This window comes from Anopheles marshallii, chromosome 2 (assembly GCF_943734725.1).
Source record: "Anopheles marshallii chromosome 2, idAnoMarsDA_429_01, whole genome shotgun sequence".
In the NCBI taxonomy this organism is placed as follows: domain Eukaryota; kingdom Metazoa; phylum Arthropoda; class Insecta; order Diptera; family Culicidae; genus Anopheles; species Anopheles marshallii.
In genome coordinates this window covers 30,343,165-30,366,435 of record NC_071326.1, presented here as the reverse complement: position 1 = coordinate 30,366,435, position 23,271 = coordinate 30,343,165, and the positions used below count along the sequence as shown (strand labels likewise).

The window sequence follows — 23,271 nt, the reverse complement described above, 5'->3', positions numbered from 1 at the left end:
CCGAACTTCACACCACCATGCGATAACGGTTTCAATGTACTTGAGCTGGGTTGCGAGTGATATCCACCGATACTTATTTCGTGAAGAGCCGATTATTTGTGCTATGTTGAAGGACGATGATTAGTAAACATAAAGCCATATGTGTGGATGTTGTTACTGAAATGCTCTGCCTTATATCTAACCACTTAGTACTGACGATGAACATACTATTCCTAATTAGTGTTTCTTGTTAGCTACGTGCTAGTTAGCTACGTAATTAGAAGAACTTCTCAAAGAATTCTCAAAATCAAATCCATCCAAATTTTGGTCTTCAGTTAACATTCCAAGATCAGAAGCAGCTTATACAAATTATTAAACGAGTTTTGCCACTTTTTTGGATCTACATTAACCAAGTAATCATGCAAAACCGGTGGTTCTTAGTATAATGGTAATGGATTACTGACCAAAAGAATAATGTGAATTCGTTTTTTTTTCTACATGCAAAGTGTCTGAAGGTTAAAGAACTTTGCTGTAAGCTCGGCATTGACAGGATTTATGTTGACTGTTATTTAAAAGACGAACCAGACACCAGATCGCAAAGGAATAAACAAATGACCACCGTTCCTAATACTTATCTCATCAATTTTCAGCCTGTTCATAAACCTGTTCTTCGAACCCGAAATAACAAAACGGTGGTTTTATTTTTTTCAAGGTTAGATGACTAAATTTGGGACATCTTCCGAGCCTACGATCGGTCGTTCCACCGCGTACAACCTGTCGCAGAGATTAACCACCACCGTGGCCACTCTCGGTTAGTTCAAACGACTATCGTTGGTGGGGCGAAGCAATTCAAGTTGGAACTATGTAAATCAGCAATTTTATGGTAATTTTCTCGCATTCGGTGTATCAAGCAAAACATCCACACTCTTCATCTGTTCTTCTTCGATAAACAATTTGTAGGCTAACACACCCTCCAATCAAGTGAATCATTCATTCCGATGATCAACCATTAGTACTATCACGGAATGTCAAAGTGCACTGCTCCAAGTGCCAAGGAAACATGACCTCCCAATGTGAGGTATATTTTTGGAGGATGATTTTTATTCAAACTGATTCTAAACAATAATTCTAAACATTTAACTCATCTCGTTCAACATCTTCTACTGCTCGATGGATGTTGGTGTACCGAGAAATACTTCAACTATTCCTCAACGTTTGGGTTTTCCAAACGTCTTGTACGTCTAATGTTGTGCCTTTACCAATCAGAAACGATACACTACAGCAGGCATTCACAACGTGAGCTCATCCCGACGGGTGCTTAAGCTATCTCTTGGTGCATTTTATGGCCATGAGGTCAACCGAGTTTAAGTAGCTCCTCCGCGTCTCGTTTTCACGTTCACGTTTGCCCCAGACGGAAAAACTGCCATTCTGAAACCCGTCAAACACGAATGCTGGCGACGTGCAAAAGAGCATGATGCTGCAGCGGCGCGCGAACAGATTACAACGCCGCTCCATCAGTCAGCAAAGATCCGAGGCAAACAGTGAATCGGTAAATATTTGCACCATCAAAACACCACACCAGCGTGTCGTATCGTTGTCGGTGCGAAATAAAAAAATACATCATTTCCCTGCGCGACAACCAGCGACAGTCATTCACGGTTGACTCCACTAATTAGGATCACCTCCCGGGGTAGAACGTCCACTGAATGCGTGGTGTGGGTTGGTTGGGCACCGGGATGCATTAAACTCACCCCAAACCACCGGAGGGATCATATGTTGTTGATAGTGAAACATACAGCACGTCGTGAACACCCTCTGCTAGGTTGGGACACTGTTTATCTACCAGTTGCTAAAAGAGAGCGCTTGAACCGTTCAGCACAGGTTAACGGCTAAGGCTGACGACCATCAATCTATTGATTGGTCGTAAAATTGACGGTCGATGGGGATGGTGTTTATTTTCGGCACGGCGATATGTTGGTTTTGTCTTCTTCCATCCAGTACAATCTCTTCACTCAAGGCAGCAGCGAAAGATCGAAGATCAAATTTGCCAAGCCATCGTAAAGCGTTGGCCGGCAATCGTATCATAATTCCGATGAACGATACGAACACTTTGAGAGCTTGAATTGCAAATCTGTGCTTGCTTTGAATACTGCCCTCGCTAGATATGATGACGGATAGGTGCAAATAAAGAAGCCTGGCATGGTCAATATTTTCTGTTTTCGTGCACGGTAACATCACCGCTTTAATGGTGTTGGTTTAGTAAAAATATATTTTACGGTTGGAATCAAATTACCCATAAAATTGCGATAGTCGTCCATGTTTACCAATCGGTTATGTTATCGGTAATACCAATGAAAGGTTTCATATGACTATCTTGTATGTAGTTGATACAAACGATGGATTTAAGCTCGAATCAACTAACATATTATGTAATTTGTTAAATTTAATAATTAATTATAATAGAATTGCTTGACACAATCATACAAAACGAAGATACTAGAATCTTATACAGCCTTCATTGGTCTTATATTTATTACCATATAATACATTTGTTCTCCAGCAACCACTATTTTGATAAGAAACTATAGTGTGCTTTTGTTTTCAAGCCATAGCTACTAGGCGTCTCCATAACGGTTGACATAAACATATGTGTAAAACATCGTTGTACAGCACGAAAAACATACTTTTATCCAGTGATTTAAATTTTTATTTATTCGAAATACTCAGTTATATAGATATATAGAAATATAGATATAGAGATATATAGAGAATAGTGTAAGCATTCGGTATGTATTTAATGTTTTTCTATTACATCAAAACTTTTTGGTGCGCAAGTTTCCGGCTGATATGGCATAACTATAAAACATTCAAGCTTATAAAATGGAACGAAATAGTCTCGAAATAGTATCGGGCACACATTATGGATAGCATAAGTGGTCGAATTATTACACAAATTTGTGGCAATACTTAAGTGCAAATCAAACGCACTGCACTTCGGTCCTTTGAAAACTACTTTCAATCCAACCCTGCAATAAACGATGACGAAACCATCGTTCCCCACTTAATGATGCAATGAAGTTGTCAAAAAGAGCTTAGAACTTAATTTTTCTTCCCCTTACTACCCTACACTGAGGAACTGCTAAACGAGATCATGCATTCGTCGCCACTTTCTTCGCCCATTCTGCAGTACTCTATCGTTCCATTTTCTTGTGGTTGTATTAAACATCGCACGAAGCCAGTCTGGTACCAACTGGTAACTCCGTTTCCAAGCAGACTCAAGTTCAAGTTGGTTGAAATAAAAATTTATTACCCTGCTGGTGGTATCGACCACAAATGGGAAGGCGACTTCGCACTTGCACCTAACCATGGTACGAGTAGCCTTAAACAGATTTTGGCTTTTGAGATCTTTTGTCTATAGCTCAATCGGGAAGTCTTCAAATTTTAACTTTCTTTTCTGTTGTTAGCGTGAACATATTTTCCAAATTTTATACATTTAGCTGACAATCAAATCTCAATCGATAGTTGGGAAATAAATTTTAAAATAGGATCTTTTGGAAATATCCAGAATTTTGGAGGTAGATATTTCGTTTCATTCACTCATGTTTTAACAACATGGATTCAGCGATATTATCATCACTTTTACAGAACCATCTGAAACGGCCGCCCGCTAAGACATAGCAGAACTGAGTAAACCTCAAACGTTCGATCGTTCGCATGCATTATGCATTGTTATGGTACAGGATAGCACTGATACGGCAATACCGTTTGGTTAAAGACTGGCGCTGGGACGCTGTGATGATGGCTTTTCTTCAATATATTCTCACCGTGGCGCACCATTTTGCCCCGGTCTACCAACGGTGAATAATGATTGCTAACAGCAGAAAAAAAAACTCCCGAACCAGACCCACAACTCGTGGCAAGGTCCCAATATTTCTTAACACCACATTTTGGCCAATAGACCTTTTGCAATCTTTTAGGCACTTGAGATTGCACAGGGCAACGCAATTCGCCTACCAATGCGCCGTAATGGTAGGAGAGTATGAAATAACACTCGCCACTCAGGCAGCCAGGCGAACACCAGAAGGAAGATACGGAAAGGACGCAAGAAAGCACGGAAACGCCAACACTCAGAACCGTTGCGTCAACCCCAAAATGGTAAGCTTAAGAACTTAACAAGAGAAACGTGACCAAAATTGCGATGCTACCGCAAACCCCGATGGTACGTTCACGCTGGTGGCGAAATTGAGTAAAGTTGGCAAACGCAGAACAACAAAAAAAAGAGACTGTGCTTTGAAGTACAAGTACGGTCATCAAGAATCTGTCACCAAGCGGGCCATTACACGCGTGCTAGACTCCATACCCGGACTTCATGGAAAACGTGAAAATGGTTACTCTATAGCTTCGAAAGCGCAATGCCCCTTCATTCTTGCTCCCATTGTAAAACTAACAGGCTGTCACCAAAACAAAAAAAAAAACAAACAAAAAAATAAATAAAAGAATTCAAGACGAGCCTTCAATTTGTATCCAATGAATTTTGTTTTCTCACATTTTCCACTACCACAAGCCACGGGGTATTGGAAACGCCACCGTTCGGTTCTTGATCCACTATTCATGAGGGTGCACGACAGAATAACAACAAGCAAATTACATTGCGCCCGGGCCTAATGGCACACAGCGCGATGGCGTTTGATGGGAGCAGGTCTTTTACATATAAATTTACTCCCACCGTCACGAAGAACCACTGGTGAAGGAAGTGCCAACCGCACGTGTTTTCACGCGTCAACGGTTGCATTATAAGTGTTCGCTGTAACCCTCGTCTTGCCGCAATGTTGTCAGCATTGCTCATTAGGTGAGATTGATTAATGTGTTTTGTATGTCGCTGGCAGGAACGCACCCGAGAACAAAACTTTATTATGGAATGTTCGTTGCAAATTTAGTTGTGCTATTGGGTGCATGTTTGAACGATTATTTCAATTGATTAAGGAAATGCATTTTTATGAAATAAATTCCGTACACTTCCGAGTGATTATACAGCATCGGAAAAATAAAGGAAAAGCGAACCAGAAATGGCAAGTCTTGAGAGCTCTTGCGGTACAAATTTATCAAGTAGAACCCTAAACCAAAACCCAAGAAATGACTATCATGACGATATAAAAAAAAGAACAAAAAACGATTAGAATGCAAAGTTGTTTGTTGAAATAAACGGGGTCTTTATTTCATCGCATTCGAGAATGTATTACGCACGGGTATTTTGAAGAAAACGTTTAAAATAAAACGATTGATTAGCAACTGACTGACAATAAATGCTGTCCGATATTCAATGCCATTTGCAGATCAGTATGCAGCTCTTTCCTTCGCAAAACACCAGCAAAACCAATCAGCACGAATCAACTCAACTTCTTTCCGGAGCCTAGTGTCATGAGGCCCGGGCGCGGTCACAGATAAGTCATGCAATTGCTAGCGAACGCGTTTTACGAGTTGTTACCGTTCCATCTTGAAGGAATCTGGCGAATGAAAAACTCATTACAGTTTCATTTAATGCTCGTTAAACCGCTCATAAATGTAGCTTCCTAAAATGATTCTTAATGGTTGCGTCTATCAACGAATCAAGTTTTACATGCCAATGCGCTTGACCCTAATGATGATCAGGCTATGCATAACTTATTGAAATGATTGAACAACAGTTTGTGGGCTGCCTTTAATTTGTCGAACGAAATATTCATACTCTTATTTATATCTAAAGTGCGTAATAATAACTAAACACAAATTAAAATCTATACGCTATACGCAAGAGTACGCTAACTAATCATCCTATTACTCAATACAGGAATCATTCTTCGCATAAAGAAAACTGTCGTGACTTGCGATCTGTTAAGAAATCGTTCGCGTTGACTCCGGTAGCTTTGCATTGAAATACAAGGCAACGTTCTGAGGTTGTCGTGAAAAAAGTTGAATCGGTACAATAAGCACTTTCGAAAGATATATCACGATCAGTTGCAACGAATCATGGTTCAAACTCAACCCGCAAAGCAACGAAATAGAAATCGTAGTAAAAATCACACAAAAACCGGAAACCAAATCCAAGTTTCGTAAATGCAGATTGTATTAAGATTCAGTTCTCCCGACTGGAATTGGAAATCTGCACGAAACTGTCTGTTTTTCTTGATTTTGCGAGATAAACAAATGGACATCGTAATCGACATCGGGGGGGCAAACAAAAAACCCCGTCCCGATGATGCAATCAATATTCGCCGCATGTGCAAAAAATGATATCACACAACAGCCTGTTCACGTATCGGGCGAGGGAAAGGGTATAAGAATAACAAATTGATACATAACATTGGCAGAGAACGAAGCTAAATTTGATGATTTATTGATCCACCAATTACTAGCGGTCAAGATTCGGGGCTAGCAAATCACCAACACCGCCGATTCTGGTCTTGCTCTGGAACGGGGGAGATGAAATAATATCCACGTGCAGAAAAAAAAACAGTGCGAACACAGGAACAACATCCACGGCAACCACATAAAGTGAGGCATAACACATTCAAACGCGAAAAAGAAACCAAAACCTCGCCATTCCTGGCCCTCCACGACATGAGTTCTAAAAATAACATGACCACAATCGCCAGAAAACTTCTGCAGCGGGGGTTTCGAAGGGTGGGGCGCGTATCGTCGGGGCGCGTGGGTGCACTGGACAGGCGAAGAGTGAAAGAAATTAATACTCCCCCAAAATGCCGGTACCAGGTGAGGCGATGAGACGAGCTCAAACCCATCGAGCTCAAACCCGTTCGCCTTGTTTGCCCGAGCCGCGATTAGCAATCACGCGAAGCAGACGCAAAGCAGACGCAAGACACGGTGGTCGGTCGGTTCCATGAATTCCACCAATTCCCGCTCGAATGTTCCGAAGCGAAGGATCGTCGGCGGAGCAACGGGGGCTCTTGGACTGGAATCGCGTACAGGACGACGTGTAGAGAAAATGAAATAAACATCTCACACACTTCCACTCGCCGATCCCTGTCGATCAGTGTGGAAAAGGGCTCCGATGTTCTGTGCACTCGTTCTTTGTCAGCATCACAGGCTTGTTTTGACTTGGGCTGACCTTTGTGCAACCGGTGTGGTGCTGAAAGGTAAAGGATTACAGACTGCCGACTTGATGCATCCACAAGCGATGAACACACCGGGAAGGATAGGTTTATATCGCCGCAAAGTGCAGTATTAAGTTGAAATTTAGATGCGTTGCGTATAAAATCAAGCAAACAGAAATTGAATGTTCATATTTTTACTGACTGACTTATATATGACAATACAAAAAAATAATCCGTTCACTCGGATTCCATGCTCCTGAATCATTTAAAGACTGTCCTCATTCTGTTTCAGCTCTAACATTATCATATCTTTCAGTTTCATTCGATGTGCTACTTAGGTATTTACATTTTTACAGCTATATATTGATTTTTATGGAAAGTTTTATTTTGAATAAACATTATTTTACTGTGGAATGATTTATAACTCTCTCTCTCTTTTTGGCGTAACGATCTAGTAAGTCATGCTTGCCATTTCTAGCTTACTAGATTTATTTTACTATGTAGCTGGATAGTCAGTCCTTGCTACGGGTGATTGGTCCGGATGGGATTTTGGCCCGGTCTGTTCGTGTGAAGACCGGTGCCGTTACCATCCAGCCACCGGGCCGAATGATTTGTATGCTTCCCTTATTTTGTTTTTTTTTATCTCACCAGTAAATCTTATCATTTTTCCCGAGATACTATAAGTTAGATATCCTTCTTCCACCAATATTTATCAAACCAAAAAAAGCAATCTTTTTGCTCTTAGTAGGACAGCAAAGGTTTTTTTTTTTAATTGAACCACGACCAGTGAATGTCCACAAAACCGGTTCTACGGGTACAAGCTCCTTGACGGGGTTTCCGACTGCATATAACAGTAAAACCGTCCTTCGCCGCCTACGCGTAATAGACGGACGGTCTGCACTGTGGCATAATATTGTTCACCAGTCGTAGGGAAGAAGTATCGCGAACCATCCCGTTCCCTCATTCATCCAACGCTGACATCGGTGCTCTTTAGGTAAATTAAGCGGAAAAAATCCGCAGCCAGCATGTATCTGTACAGTTGTTGTTGCTGCTGCTTCTACAAGCTGCACCACAGAAGTGGTCTCTGCGGTATGACACAGATATCAAGAAAGTGATTGAGGATGCTTATAGCGCTGTGGTGCCGCTTCTTGAGCAGAACCATAAACACACCCATGTCCTTCCCCCTTTTATTACTTTAGTTTTGTATCTGCCATTTCTTTGAGCCGTAACGCGTGAGTCAGTGAGCGAAGTCAGAAGGGCGATGGTTTTTAAAAGCGTTTTACTTTGTTGTCTCGTTTGCCACGATTTTCTTACTCGCGGCAGAAACGCAATGCATTTTTGTTTGCATGCGAATGTGTACAAATAAATGGCTGGCTGGCAGGGTGTCTAGAATACAGTCAGTAACCAACAATAGAGCATGTGGTTGTATAAAGCTAATCTATTTTTTTATTTTAATTCAGAATACTTAACACTTATCTTTTGTTAATGCAAATTTTCATCCACCATGTCTAAAATCCTATACTAAAACTGTCTTAAGTATGATGATAATCGTCAATTATTTCTGAATTCTCCTTGCATATTCTATATCTGAATCAGTCTGCAATGTCCCGAAACTCATTAATCTTCCTTTAGGGTTTCTTCTGCCTTCGATAATATCGTTCCAGATGTATCTGTGACGTGGTAAAAAAAGAAGTGCATTAATGCACATACCAACACGGTGCCGTGTCAGCAGCGCGAATCTTCCCCTTTTGCCTGTTTGCCTAAAGAGATACGTTTTTGCTCTTTCTTTCATTTACGACCGGCTCCGAGCCGTACGTCATGTCTCCAAGATTTGCTGCCGGTTCCGCATTTGCAGTAGTATTTGCGAGCGTACCGTTCTTCCAAACACTTTCATAAATATCAGCTTTTTACTCAAGATGCACTCTCCGTTTGCACTTCAATTCTTCAGCAGTTTTTTTTTTCTCTCTGTAGCGCACGTCTCAAGCGAACGACCAACGATCCAAAAGGGCGCGACTAATGAATCGTACGATCCGGTGCGTTCTCGTTTTTTCTTCGCGATGTCGTCCCACTGTTTGGCTCTGAGTGTTCCGCGTATTCAAGGCCAGTGTGTGCGCGGTGGCTCTTTCCTTCCATTGATCATTCCTATACTCGTTGCCTCCTCCATGAGAGAGGTAAAACATCGAAACATACTACTGCCCATCGGTAACAATTCAATGACCACCGATGGCAAACAGGCGCATAATGCTTGGATCGGATAAATCCTGCTGATTAAACAAAAGTCACAAACAATACAAACACGCGATCGCACACATTGCCGGGTCTCGCTCGATCGTATGCCGCCTCACTGCCCCATTCATGTACCATCGAAGGGCGTATGCCCGGTGGATCCTGTTGCCTAAACTCCTAATCGTCACCCGGTACCGCGTATAGGCGCGTCACCAAGGGCACCGCAAGTGACAAGTGCGCGTACAAATTACAAGCGAAACGTGCCATACCGTGTCAGACGACAGTGTTGCACGCCCTTCCGTTGCCTGTGAACAAATTTGTTCGTGCGAACCAGAAACCAAATCAAGTTTGCGGCGGAAAAAAGACAACCAAAGCCAGAGAAACAAAACATAAATCCATCGAGCATTGGTACGAAGCGTGTTTCAATCGGTGTGTCGCAGCCAATGACATCATGTCTGCGTATGCATGTGTGTACTTAAGCTTGTTGCTTGGAGTTTCGATGGATGGGTTGTATTGAAAAACTGCAAACATAGCACCGATCGGCAAACAAGACGATTTCACGTACGATTAAAAAGCAAGCAGTGGCCAATCGATGATCGCCGAAGTTTAAAGCCGATAAAGCATGCCCATTGACAATTAATCTGCTGGAGAACACGCGAAAGAATATTGTTTGTCATTCGTCATTTGCAGAGTACCTCGGAGATTGCTATCCGGTTGTTAACTGGAGATAATTTTGTTGAATTTTGACATTTCCAATTGACATTCACAAGTGGACACGAGTGGAGGTACTGCATACCAATACAAATAAAGTGAAAAAACAACAATTCTACTATTCACCAACAATTCTACTCATTCATTAATTCTTGCACACATTCATTGAACATCACCTGATGCAAGAACGGCAGATTTATTTGTTACCTTTTTTGTACTGTACGCGCACATAATCTTACTGCGTCAACGAAATGTTGTTTGCAGTTACTTTGCCTGCACTTGCACACCTTACCATTTGAATAATTATTTTGGCCAAGTTTGCTGTTTTGTCTAGAATTCTTCTTGCTTGTTCACTGTTGTCGCCTGTTCTTGACGCTCAAACATTCGCCGTTTCGTACACATCGTTCGGTAATGGTGTGCGCATGATGTGCACGGTGTATATTTTTTTTTTCGGCGCATGTTGCACAAATGTTGCAAGTGTTTTGCATCTGTTGGGAATGTTACACAAACACAGCGACACGCTGATCGTACGGTCGTGCACGGTGTGCAGCACTTTTAACGACCCCCACATGCTTTACACATTGTGTGATGTGTAATAAATTAAACAAAAAACTTGGCCCCCAGTAGAGCCACTTCTTATCCATTCCGTCCGTTGAACATGAAGTTCTCTGGCAATGCTTATACTGACGAATGTCTTGATTGTCTTGTGTCGTTGCGTGTCGTTCAGTGTAAAACAAATCGCTCTCGGGTTAAGATATATTGGATGTTCATTTTTTGACAAGCACTGCAAATGCTTTTTGTTTATAAAAAAAGGACATGCGAGAATGTAAAGCAAATTAATCAATTCTGACATCGGATGTAACACTACACTTACGTGGTTTTCCCATTTTTTCTTTAATGGAAGATTTTATGAAATCCATAAGATGACATATTAGATGCTATAAAACTAAAAGGATATTTTTCACACGCTGCTAGAAAGTGTAAGTTGTCCCAGTTTTGTGACCCGCTTAGAACATGTGTATCATTCTGCTCATTGTTGTTCCGCGCACCGCTCAAGAGTAAAACGAAAATAAACGAATGTTCTTTCAAACTTCGCTCCGCCAATGCCGCGCTCTCAACTCGCGGAACCCTCAAGAAGTATTATCCTGTCCCAACATAAATTAAAATAAGACAACCACAAACACATATGCTAAAAGCATTTGCCGAGCACCACCGTTTGAAACCTTTGCCATCGGCACCGATGCGCATCAGGCGACATTCTACTCGGATTCGTGAATCACATTTCTGCTGGTGCCTTACTGCCTGGGACTAGCGTAGCGTTCGCAATGTTCACAGCATTTCACAACGGCATTCCTTCAAACGCGAACGGCGGCCCAGACAGGCTGTAATCGATCGTCGATCCCAACACGTAGAAGTGTTGCCAAAACTAAACTGAGCACGTTAGACGACGACTACTGAACACCTCCGCACAATTTCAAGCGATCTGTTGGTGTTTACATTAGCGCATTTTAATAACGGCATGTCAAGCTATGGCGAACCTAGCATAGTCGGAATATCAAACAAATTTTCCATAAACCAACACAAAAACCATACGCGAAAGACGGAGAAAATAAAAACTCGTCTAATTTCCACGAATAATCCACTTCGCCAGCTTAGAAGTAAACCGTCGGATTATCCTATTTTTCATTTCTCTCACAACAACCTCCCTGCGTTCGCAAACTCGCCCGGCCTCCCAGGGTGTGGTGTTTGCAAGCAGCTTTCGATCCGAGCCGGAAAAATAGTAGAAAAAACAAGCAAAATAAAACATTGCACCACAACCACAACGGAATCGCTGTGTTCTGGAACACGTTCTTCCCGGTCCACCTATGGTAACCGGTGATGGTTTAAGTTTTTATTTTACTCCCCACCACAAAGCACGATCATAAAACTGATCAGGCGCGGTTTCGTCAGGGAAAAACTATATTACGAAATCGACCATGAAGCGGGAACATGGCTGTCGGTTTTAAGCGTTCCATATCTACCGTTTGCCCTGCTGGATCACGATTAACCGGCGTGATATGCTGTCATATAAATGACCATTAGCATCAGCCTCGTGCATCCATGGGCGATTCATAGCACGAAATAAATCTATTCCAATACATCACCGTCATATGCGTTGGTACAACGGGGCAAGGTAAATGAGACCTAGGAGGTAAACTATTTACGGGTTGGTGCGTGTTACCGTGTGCATGATTTATGCGCCAAGAAATAACATTTCCCTCATCTTAGTTTGTTGTTTCCATACAGCATCAAGAATAGCCATTGGTCACTACCGAACGCTGCTACTTAAAAGCACATCCACACTCATCACATAATTAGTAAAAGTATGCTAACAGCTCCTTATTCAGGTTTGGCTGTGATCGTCGATCGAGTAGTGCCCCGGTGGTGCCCCCGAGTGTCCAAAGAAAGCCGAAGCTAATTAGCGCTCGCTTAGTACCCGGGCAACATCATTTAAATCGGTTTTATCTTCATCCACTCTAGATGACCTCCCGACCATTTTCGGGTGACGCATCCGATTCCCATGCTACATACTTTTTCACGATCACTTGTCATGATCTCGTAGTTGAAATCCATCGGGCAGTCCGGCGTTCGGTCGCTGGGAACGATGGCCGACCGCTCACATAAATAATGTGACTGACGAGAGCATCTCGCTTTGGTGCACGCGTGTGAAACTGTGCCAGTCGGCAAAGGGGAAACCCTCCCCGAATGCCGGACTTGGGTTCTTTTCCGTCCTTTGAGCGCGTCGCGGAAAAGCGCCACATGTGTGCATTAATGTTCACAAGACACACATTCTTAGGGATGAACGGAGGGAGTGAAAGAACTAACAAACAAAACGGAAAACCCATGTCGCAAACTCTATATGGCGCTTCGGCGAATATGAATGTCGAATAACTCTTATGACATCATCGTGAAATGCGCTGCGCTCGCTCGGGTAGCTGATCGCAAAAGAGGGAAAATGTGTTGGTTTTAAATGCCGATGTTATTTCAGCAAACTGTTTGAAGCTAGAAACGTCAGTCGTCATTCTGTATATATTTTTATAATCAATTTATTTAAACATACAATTTTTTTAAAAAAATGTGATACCAGAAGAAGTTTGTACTGGACATTTATTTGCTATAGAAGAATTCTAAATTGAAGGGTTAGTGGAAATCTTTTTAACAAAAAATGAAAAATGTAATCAAATCAAATATCAAATTTAAAAATTTTCGTTAAACCATATGAATGTGAATTCAGCTTTCTTTTCACCCGTTCCACAATTTCACTGATTCTGACGAAAGCAACGATTTGCAGTCAGTAACATCACCATCTGTTCCGAGCGCTTTATATTGCACCGACCGTATTATCAACCATGTGTACAACTCCATTCGACCTCTAAATCCGTAGCCGGTTGTTGCGATCGATCGATCGTCCTGCGGGATGGTCCCCATAAACAATGTAGCGCACGTTGACGATTCGGTTGCGCTTGCGATGATTTTAGCCATTAGGTCATCGGCGAAAAGGCCGACTGCAGCCTTAAATCAATATTTCCTTATCCCGCACCGATGGGCATTGGAAAATCCGGCACCCAGCATCACGCTCAGCTGAGATAGAGGCGACTGAACGATTTTGCCGCTAGAACTAATAAACAAATGGGTGTGCAATGCTTTCGGGCGAACGAGGGCGTGCATTCGGTTTTAATGCGCTTGGTGCTCGTTGGATCTGAAGGGATCAGCATATTTTTCTGCCTACTAGCGTAACGCTGTTGTGGCATTATCCACCACACGCAACGCATTCCTTCCGAAACACCTTTAGAACGGTGGGAGGTTTTGGGACATTTGAATAGAGGTTTTGGGATGATTTATGTTGGTCTGAATATGAATTTGGCTCTATATATTCGCTCTCTTTCTCTCTCTTTATCTCTCTCTAACTCTATCTTTAAGACAATTGCTTAACAATTAGTGTCTTGATTCACTTGTCTGAAGTGATTAAATATTCCAATAAAAATAAATGTTTGTTTATAGCGTCGGGATTAAACTGAGATCTAGTTGCATAAACTTGTATGAAACCATCAAATAATTAAATAAAAATGCATATTTCTTTATCATGACAGGATTAAACAGGGATTTACTATAAGTAAAATCCATTTGGATAAAAAGATTTCTGAAGAACTGAATCTCAATTAATTATTTTTTTCTCTTTAAATTTTGAATTTTCGATGAGGTTTAAGCCTTACTTTTTAGCTTGTTTTAATTATTTTTCCTTACGTTAATCAAACAAATGACTCTTTTCATCTCAGTTATCGTAAGGCAAAGGTATATAAGCACAGCGATGCTTGCATGGATCGCAAGAGACCGAATAACTGCAACAGGACCCTACTGCAGCATGGAAACGCTGTTGATTTACGCACTGTTGTTAATATCCCCTTTTTTGGAGCAAGTCAACACCGCCGTGCAAACTTCGCTTAGCTCAACCCGTATGCTGCCCATGTTGCAACGGTTAGCAGACGACCGAACTAAATTATTGTCATTAATTTTATCGTTCCGCGCATTGTGTCGTCGCCTTACCATCGACGCGACGCGATCGTTAATAAACGATTCGAACTCGGCGGCGTTTCGCCGCTCCCGTCCTCTTTTTTTTTCATGCATGGTCTCCATATGCGCCCAATGTGGCAGCAGCAGCCCTGCATCAGACGCACTCGGAAGCACTGCAGTTTTGCTCGGTGACGTAAACCATGACTCATGTGTCTGCCAGATCTTTCTTCTTCGGGGTGTAAGTTGGCGGAGGAAAAAAAACACACACTCACAAAAAGTGCACAATAAAACATCGTACCGTACCGTTCTGGGTGACGGTTCGTGGAACCGTATTGTCTTTGGCCATTGGCAAAATGTAGCATAAACAAAATGCATGCGCATATTGTGGCGTACATCTTGCGCGACCATACGACGCCGATACGGATGAACAGGAGGAGAAAGCAAAACCGGTTTAGTGTGTGGTGGGACTGCATATTCAACGATCCACGAGCAAAGAGGTGCAGCATTTGGTGCGCTAATCCATCGGTGAACTGGCGTATTAATTTTTGCTTGATGGTACATTTAAATTTGCATAGAAAACAATCATATGCTTTGATTTGTCAAAGCAGGCAATACGTATGCGCAAGCGATCGTTGTATTGATGGCGTTGATTTATGTTTCAGTTTGCCTATATGGAATCGTGATCCATCAATTGTAGAATTTAAAGGCTAAATTACAAATACGAAGAAACTGGCCGTAGGATGGCAATCGTCGGTATCTTCAATATCCGATGCTAATAATAGAACTTAAATGCGGAATTTATGCTAAATCGGAGTGCAGTTCTGAAGTGTACTTATGTCATCTCTCTGAAGCTACCCTCATGGGAAGAAACCCTTCATTGTGACGTAAACCGGGTATTGAATAATATTGTTTTATGTGCTAGTAAACAACACATAATAAATACCAATAATACTGATAACAATCTAATTGACCCAGGTCAATTGTGCACGCATTGAACCAATCAGCTGAACGACAGTATTCGTTCAACACCCTATTGCCCTATACCGTGCTGCAGGAAAACAATTTTCCGACCGATTTTTCCCGAATCACAAACTGACGATAAAAGTAGCACTCGCCCCCCTGCCTCCCTCCGCCCCTTCCACTTTCTTCTCACCTTCTAAACCCGAAACTCCAATTGGCGGCATCGATTGTATCAATCTAAAAGGCACCCGTGTCAGGTCTTGCTTCTAAAGAGGGATCGGTCGCAACGCAGCCCTTCACTCGAACGATTGGCTCTAGAGTATCGCTGAACAGCAGACAACAACAGCCACGATAAAAAACACAGAGTTTCATCTATAAACGATCTCATGTTACTGGTGGCAGGATGCATACTCGGTTGGGAGACTCAAAACCTGCCAGTTTGAGTGGTGGATACCCTGTTTGCTGTGGAAGGCTGATGCACCGATGCCCGACCCTTGATGCTGCAATGCTTCCATCCCAACCCATCGATTCAGTACGTTCGTTCCACACGATAATCTACTTTATCAGCGGCCCGAAACCAGAAAATTAATTGATTCTCACCGCCACGGAGAACCCGGCAAGACGAGAACTTGCCGACACAAATATGGTCCACACGCTGGTGTGAAGGGAAGGTGACCGGGTGAGATTCATTCCGCTTGTCTTCGGTGGGACGGCCGACTGACACACCGACACCTAACCTAAGCACCTTTTTCCTGTTACTCGGTCTCCGGTGCTGGAGCTGCGTCAAAACACAAATCGCTGTGCATGTTCCAATGCTCATGGCAGATGATCCGAGAAGGGGAGCATAAAACAGTGGAACCCACATATAGATACATTCACGGCCACTCACACACACGCGCGATAGGAAGGGGTGGTAACGATGGAAGCGATTGGTTCCCTTACTAATCCATCTTCAGGGAAAAAAGGCGCAGAGCTACAAAAAAAAAAAAAGGTTCATCTATCACCCTAAAGCCACCAGTGCGGTAGCTACAATTATTAAGAAAACAATCTGCCAGTAACTTCTGTAGGCGCTCGGTCCCATCTCGATGCTCCCGTGGCATGATTAATGATGCTCGTACGGAAGATGAGAAACAAAGTTGTCAAAGCCCTGGTAGAGTGTTAAACCAACAGTCATGAGTGCCCACATTCATGACGATTTCGTAACAGTGAAGTAATAAGGAAATGAAACGTATTTATCGGCTTTGCCACTGTGATTAGTTATGTCAAAAATCTCACATTTCAGTGCAAACGGCCTAAGCCTTTTCTATTATTTGATTTTTTTTGTAAGACACATTAAAACTAATTTAAAATTAAGCCAAAAAGCATGTTTTAATATTGCAATGTTGTGTTTCCAATAAATGGACTGCTTCAAATATCTATTTCTTCGTCGGTATGAAACCTCATAGTCCAACTCGAAAGATTGATGATCAGGCGAAACCTTTTTCAATTTTTATAAAGATGACGTCAGGCACAAGAAATATCTCTCGCTCGCCACACTAATCCTTCGCTACGTGTGGTCTACGGTCAATTTAAAGATACAGGTCATGCCATATACACACGGTTAAGTAAACAATTCTCGTCTTATTTTGTCTGCACTGGTTTCCTTTGCTCATAAAATCGTTCGCAAAATACTATCGTCCGACAATGGTGGATCTATGGCCAACCGTTTCCTTCTATAAACAGTGACTTAGTTTCGGAACGTTTTATTTAGCGTCTATTCTGCATGCCGAGTGTATTTAATGGGATATTCGAAACGACTTTCAAATAGATTCTTAGCGCAATGTTGCTTATGAATAGAATTAATTCATATCGATTGGGAATAGCTAGATGTATCATGAATAAAAATAGTAATAAATTTTGACCCAGTCTAGCGACAGCGACAAAAAAACCCTTAAAAAAGGAGTGAAACACAGAGAAAACTAATCGTGCCTAATGATGTCGTCTAATTTATCGTTATGCTGTTAATAAATTAGAACCCTCACATACCTTACTAGCGCATCCAGGAAAAAAGCAGGGGTGCTCGAAGAAACGGCCAACCAGTCGAATGTTCTCAAAAACGCATTACTTTTCATCGTTGATTTGCTTGCAAGATTATGTCGACGAGCATCTAGCGTTGTAATAAATTCGAATTAAATCCCGTAATCGAAACAGACGCCGAATGAGCGATGGTTAGTAAGGTTCTAGATGGAATTCGGAGCTAAATTCATAAATTGTAACTTTTATAAAACCTTTCTGAGTGTTTCGTGAGTAGGAACATTAATAATTTAAAAACATCTTTCACTCATTCTCACTCCTACTTCACTCGATTTGCTGGACGGTTCGCTATGACTATACACATGCCAGATTTGTTCTATCTTCACGAGAACTCGTACAGAAAACGTACCGACAGCAGAAACAATTAAGCTCGTAAAACAAGCGCCATCCTGACGTACATTTTGGCCCAACATTTCAAAGGTAACAAGTGATTCATAAACGCAAATTGTGCGGGGCAATGAAACAGCAATCTAACCCGACACATCTCACGGCTGTTGAAGTTCTAAATTCACCACCAACACCACCAATAAGTTCCGACCATTTCAACACCGTGTGCTGCTGGGTAAAACAGCCGTACACAGCCGGCCAGTAAAACAGAAATCCGGCAAGAGGCTAATCCGGCTAAATGGGCGGGCAAATAAGACATAACCTACCATAAAAGAAAACTTATGGAAAAAAAGTCTGACTTACCGCCAACCTGAACCGGTTCCACGGGTGGCGTAATTTGGGAGTGATTATAAAAAAATTCATCATAATACAGCCGGCCCATGGTGAGAGTTGAGCGTTCGTTCCAGGCTTGTGAGGACGAGCAAAGGAATTTAATACGTACGCAATGTGAATCTTCCCCGAATGCAATGTCGGCGAGAAGGAGCAAACATAGGCGGGCAAATTAGGAAAAATTAGGCGCAGAATAAAAAGCTAATTATGGCTGAGAATTATTCATCAGCCAGGCTAAAAATTATAACTACTAGCCTCAAACGAGAGACAGAATGTACCTGAAATTTTAACGCCAGAGTAAATATATTTGTTACGATTTAGATACATAATTCTCACAAACTGCGCGAGTATGTATCAAATCATTTCCATCCGAAGGTATTGGTTTTTTGTGTGCGAATATTGAAAACAAAAACCATTCATTCACTGGCAAGTGAATGCTTTGGTCTGTCGAAACGGATCACCATTCAGCCACAGCCACTCTCGTTCAAAAGGCCAAATCAGTGGTCAAATCTATCACATGCCACCTACGCACGACAATGGCATCATCGCACCTTCCTCCAGCCTATTTTGGCAGTGGGAGAAGTTTGTTTTGAAATGCATTCCATAAATTTTTCAGTCCTTTCTTTATGGATGCTTATGGATGTAAAAGTCTGTGTTGTGACATCATCGATGGTGTTAAAAAGAAATAATTTATAGAACCACTGTTCCGACGCATCAAAGACCCACACACCACGGAACGAATTTAAATATTAAAATATTGTTCGCATACTTCTAATCTAACAATCAGATAAAAAGCAAATTTGTGTTTTAAGTTAAAGGTAAAATTAATTGAAACATCACACGGATTAAACATGCCTATAAAATTAACTTTTTTATTATCATTTAAGCATAAAACAGACGGATGCTAATAATATATTAATCTTCTTTTTTTCATAAAAATACACACAGTGCCAACAATGTGCACCATTCTTAAATGCTACCGTACCATTCTTCCGTAGCCAAAATCCAGCGCACCACATCGCCACTTGCCGGACCCGTGGCGGTGGTGGCAACAACCTTCCTAAAGCGGATCAACGAAGTTTCATAAATTATCAAAGTGTGAAAGATGTTAATTATTGCTGGTCCGTTTTTAGCTGCCGACCGGTGGCTAACATTGTTCGCGGCATACGTCTAATTTCACTAATCTCTTCCCTATGATGCTTACTCGCTTATTTGAGCGGAGGGGCAGGGAGAGCAGCGGGCAGGAGGCAGGAGCAAGTAGTAAACTAAATCTGCAACCTTTACCAAAAACCAACAGAAACCAAAACAAACCCTAAAAAAAAGAAGAGATACTAAACGACAGCTTACCGTGATTCATGCTGGGCAGGCTTGTACGTTAAAACTTATCTGGTTGGGTTTTATGGATGTTTAAATTAATCATCACCCCCAAGCATAAGATAACATCTTCAATGTGGCCACAGTAGCGCAACATCGAGGTGTATCTTGAAGTATCGGATCGTTTTTAAATTAATGTTTTGATCATTTGAACCGTAATTTCGAATATGAATATTTTTTGTTTTTCAGCTCCAGAAATTCCAAAATATAAAAAAAACTACTCATGCATGTGTTGTAGATTCAGAAGGGTTAATACAAGAAATGCAACGATTTCAAACCCAAAAAAATCAAGGCAAATAAAAAATGTCTATAATAAATCAGAAACATGGTAAAAAATTGTGTGATAATCATCATAAATTATGGTGTAATTATGGTAATTACCACAAAAAATGCCCGCCATACCATTGCAATTGAAATGACTTATGACCGCAATGCTCCTATACAATCACATCATAGCCTGACGCAGTCTTCTCGGAAATCTTACAAACTGTTATCCATTTCCGCCCTCATACATCAACTTCTCATACACTTGGACACTTGGAGATGACATAACTTCAACATGTGCTATCACAACATGGTGTCACTTCGATTGAATCAGCACGGTACAACAATGATCCCGAAAAAAATGGTGACATCAGTCCTAACGTATCATTTTCAAGTGTATTTGATAGGAGTATCGAGCAGGAAGAGTGCATTCCAAGAACTATACCGTAGTGTCACGATGTAATACACGACCCGTGCCTGCTCACCCACGAATAGAAGGCGTGAAAAACTGTCACTTTTTCTGTGTGTAAAAAACGAACAAATTGATTGGAAACCAGTCCCCTGCCACTGTCATCTTCGTGCGTCGTACCTAATCAAGAAGCTTAACCGCGTACGGTTGTCCCACCGGCGGCGGTGGCAATAATATGATAATTAAGCAATCGGCTGCGGTACGAAATGAAAGACACCGGTATCGCATCAATTCCGAAAGGCCAATGCCAACAGGGGAAAAAAGCGAAGAAAATCAAAAGCCCATGACGAGTGCGAACAGCACGAGCGCTGGAACTCACGATCGCCCTCGGCAATGCCACCAAAACCCTAGCACAAGTCTACGGTACCACTTTTGGTCCTATGCGCCATGCCCATATACGGCACATAAAATGACCGGTTAGCGTTTTTGTTTTGTGGGTTTTGTCTGCCGACCTTATCCACGAAGCACGCAGTTGCTCGAGTTTCGCCTTCACTCAATCGCACCGAAGAGGAGACCACTGCGAAACGCACCAAATAAGGAACTTCCCTGTAGACCTACCGTGGTCAGTCCCACACGTTCCATCTCACCGGCCCATCTCGCGGGCCGATAAACTGTATCGAGTAGCTTCTTGCTTTCAACCTACATCTTCCGAGCCGGGTACGAATCATAACAGTCCCAAAGAAATAACCACAAATCGATGTGTGTATCTAATGCTCTGCTTCAACCTCTTCGCAGTCTCGTGACTAAGATTGATCTTGCAGCCTATATCATGCAAATAGCAGCATTGGGTACGAAAATAGCTCGCCCCGATGGAGGAAAGGCAACTGCCCTGAAGGAAAGATCTAAAAACGGTGGAACACTTCCCGTCTTCCTATGGTCTCGATCTGGATGCGATGACCTCGGGCCTCGAGAGAAGAAATCTTATCCTGGAAACATCTCGAATTCTGTTCCTCCAACCACAATACCACAATTTCTCTCTACCGCGAAAAGGTTTTATTTTGTTTTGCTGGCACGGATCTCCCTTACATGGTGAAGGAACCCACAAATACATGTAGTATCCTAATGGGAGGGCGCGTCTGTCTGGAGCAAAACCGAGCCCGAGATCCACTTCGCTGGGCGCAGTGTTAATTGAAAACAGGTTCTCTAGCTGTTCGCAAACTGTACGAGGATTTTTTTTTGTTAGCAAAATAAAATCGACCACAAAACGAGGTAACGCTTGATGATTTACGCTTAGCGAAAGTGGCAGCAATGGGAAGGTCTTTTAAAGAGGAGTTCTTGAAGCATCCATCGGTGCAGTAAAAAATCTTCGTTATGAAATATCGTAACCAAATGCATACAAAGCACATATCGGGTAAGAATGATGCATCAAATTCATCATGATGTGGAATATTTTCCTAAAGCAAGGTTCTTCGCAAGTTAATTGACGTTGGAAGAGCTATCTCAAGGGGTCTTAACGAATTCCAAAGATCCACAGTTTACTTACATTAGCTGTTATTTTTAAACATTTATCGTATGATCATATCATAAGACACTGCACAATCATTGTCACACTTTTTAAGCGGTACGTTCGACATGGAACAATTGCAAACCATAAGATAAAAATACAAATACAATGCTTTGCATGTGTAATCCGGAAGAATGCACCAAAACCCCACCACGCGTGGTATGGTTGAACCGCATATCGCAAAGCACTTACACCGGGCGCAAAGCCTCAATAAGCCCATCTTAGCATGCACGAGTTAGTCAAAGCTCGCGGCACAGCAAACACGGTCCAACCTTTTGGAAACTCCCGCCCGTTTGCTTTATCTTCGACTACAGCACTGCCTCTTATCGTGACCGTTGCGTGTGCGATACGGTGATGCGCCTCGCGTCTTCGAGTTACATCATGCACAAAAATATGCACCAACGCCAGCGCTTCAAACACTCTTATCAAGAACCTCGTCGTCAGCAGTGCTTCGGTGGACAATCTGTGGTATTTTTTAATCAAGATCGTAACACTCGTGGACGGTGTGGGTTTGTGGACAGGGGTGGATGGTAGAGGGGGGGTCAGCAAATTGGATCACCGCACCGTAAACGATCGCGATGGAGAGCGCTGCCGGATACATTGTGGCAGAGCAATGCTACTCCAGGGTTAAAATACTTGAGCCCGATATAACTTGTGCGAGACAACGGTACGTGGAGCAACACTAGCAACAGGTGGGGTACGATGTTTCTGATAACCTTTTTTCCCGCTTGCACAAAGATTCTTTTTCTATTCAGTGCATCCAGTGGCGAGAATTCAGGTGGAACAAGTGGAATGCAGGAAGAACTGATAGCACACAATTGAAGACGAAAAGTAGTCCTCCAAATCCGACGCCAGCATGCATTTCGATGGACACTTGGCCCTCGCGCACACATCGTCTGCAGACGACCCACTTCAACTCCCGAGCAAGTTGCCTTCGTTTGTCAACACTCAGTACATTGTTTGTTCTACCGGTGTGTCGCGACACGCACTGTGCGTACACCCATACCAAAGTGTGTTCTACACACGCGCTTACCTCACTTTCCACGATGGCTGGCTGTTGCCTGGCTGCATCCGTTCCGATGGCGGCTAGAAGTAGCAGCAGCAATGCCGCTACCCCGCACCTTACGGCCGCCATTGCCGAGGCGGCGATGCGATCACTTCCGCTGATGTGTCAGCTCCGGAAACGGGACGATCCGGCGAGGATGGTCTATGTGAAGTTTAACACTAAAGTTGTCCTGCTTAACACACCACACAACACTATCACTAAACGTATCCAAATTCGTCACTAGAGGATGAAAACCCGAAAGTGCAGTAGAAGTACCTCGAAATGTATATAACTGATGACAAATATTTCA

At 42.4% G+C, this 23,271-nt stretch overlaps 1 protein-coding gene across 1 annotated transcript in view; it reads right to left on the bottom strand.

Moving 5' to 3' along the window:
- Positions 1-23,051, bottom strand: part of LOC128718903 (basement membrane-specific heparan sulfate proteoglycan core protein) — a 93,268-nt gene extending 70,217 nt beyond the window's left edge. Inside the window, exon 1 of the mRNA XM_053812518.1 lies at positions 22,950-23,051. Coding sequence (XP_053668493.1) covers positions 22,950-23,051 — 102 coding nt within the window. The remainder of the gene's footprint in view (positions 1-22,949) is intronic.
- Positions 23,052-23,271: the final 220 nt, after the last annotated feature.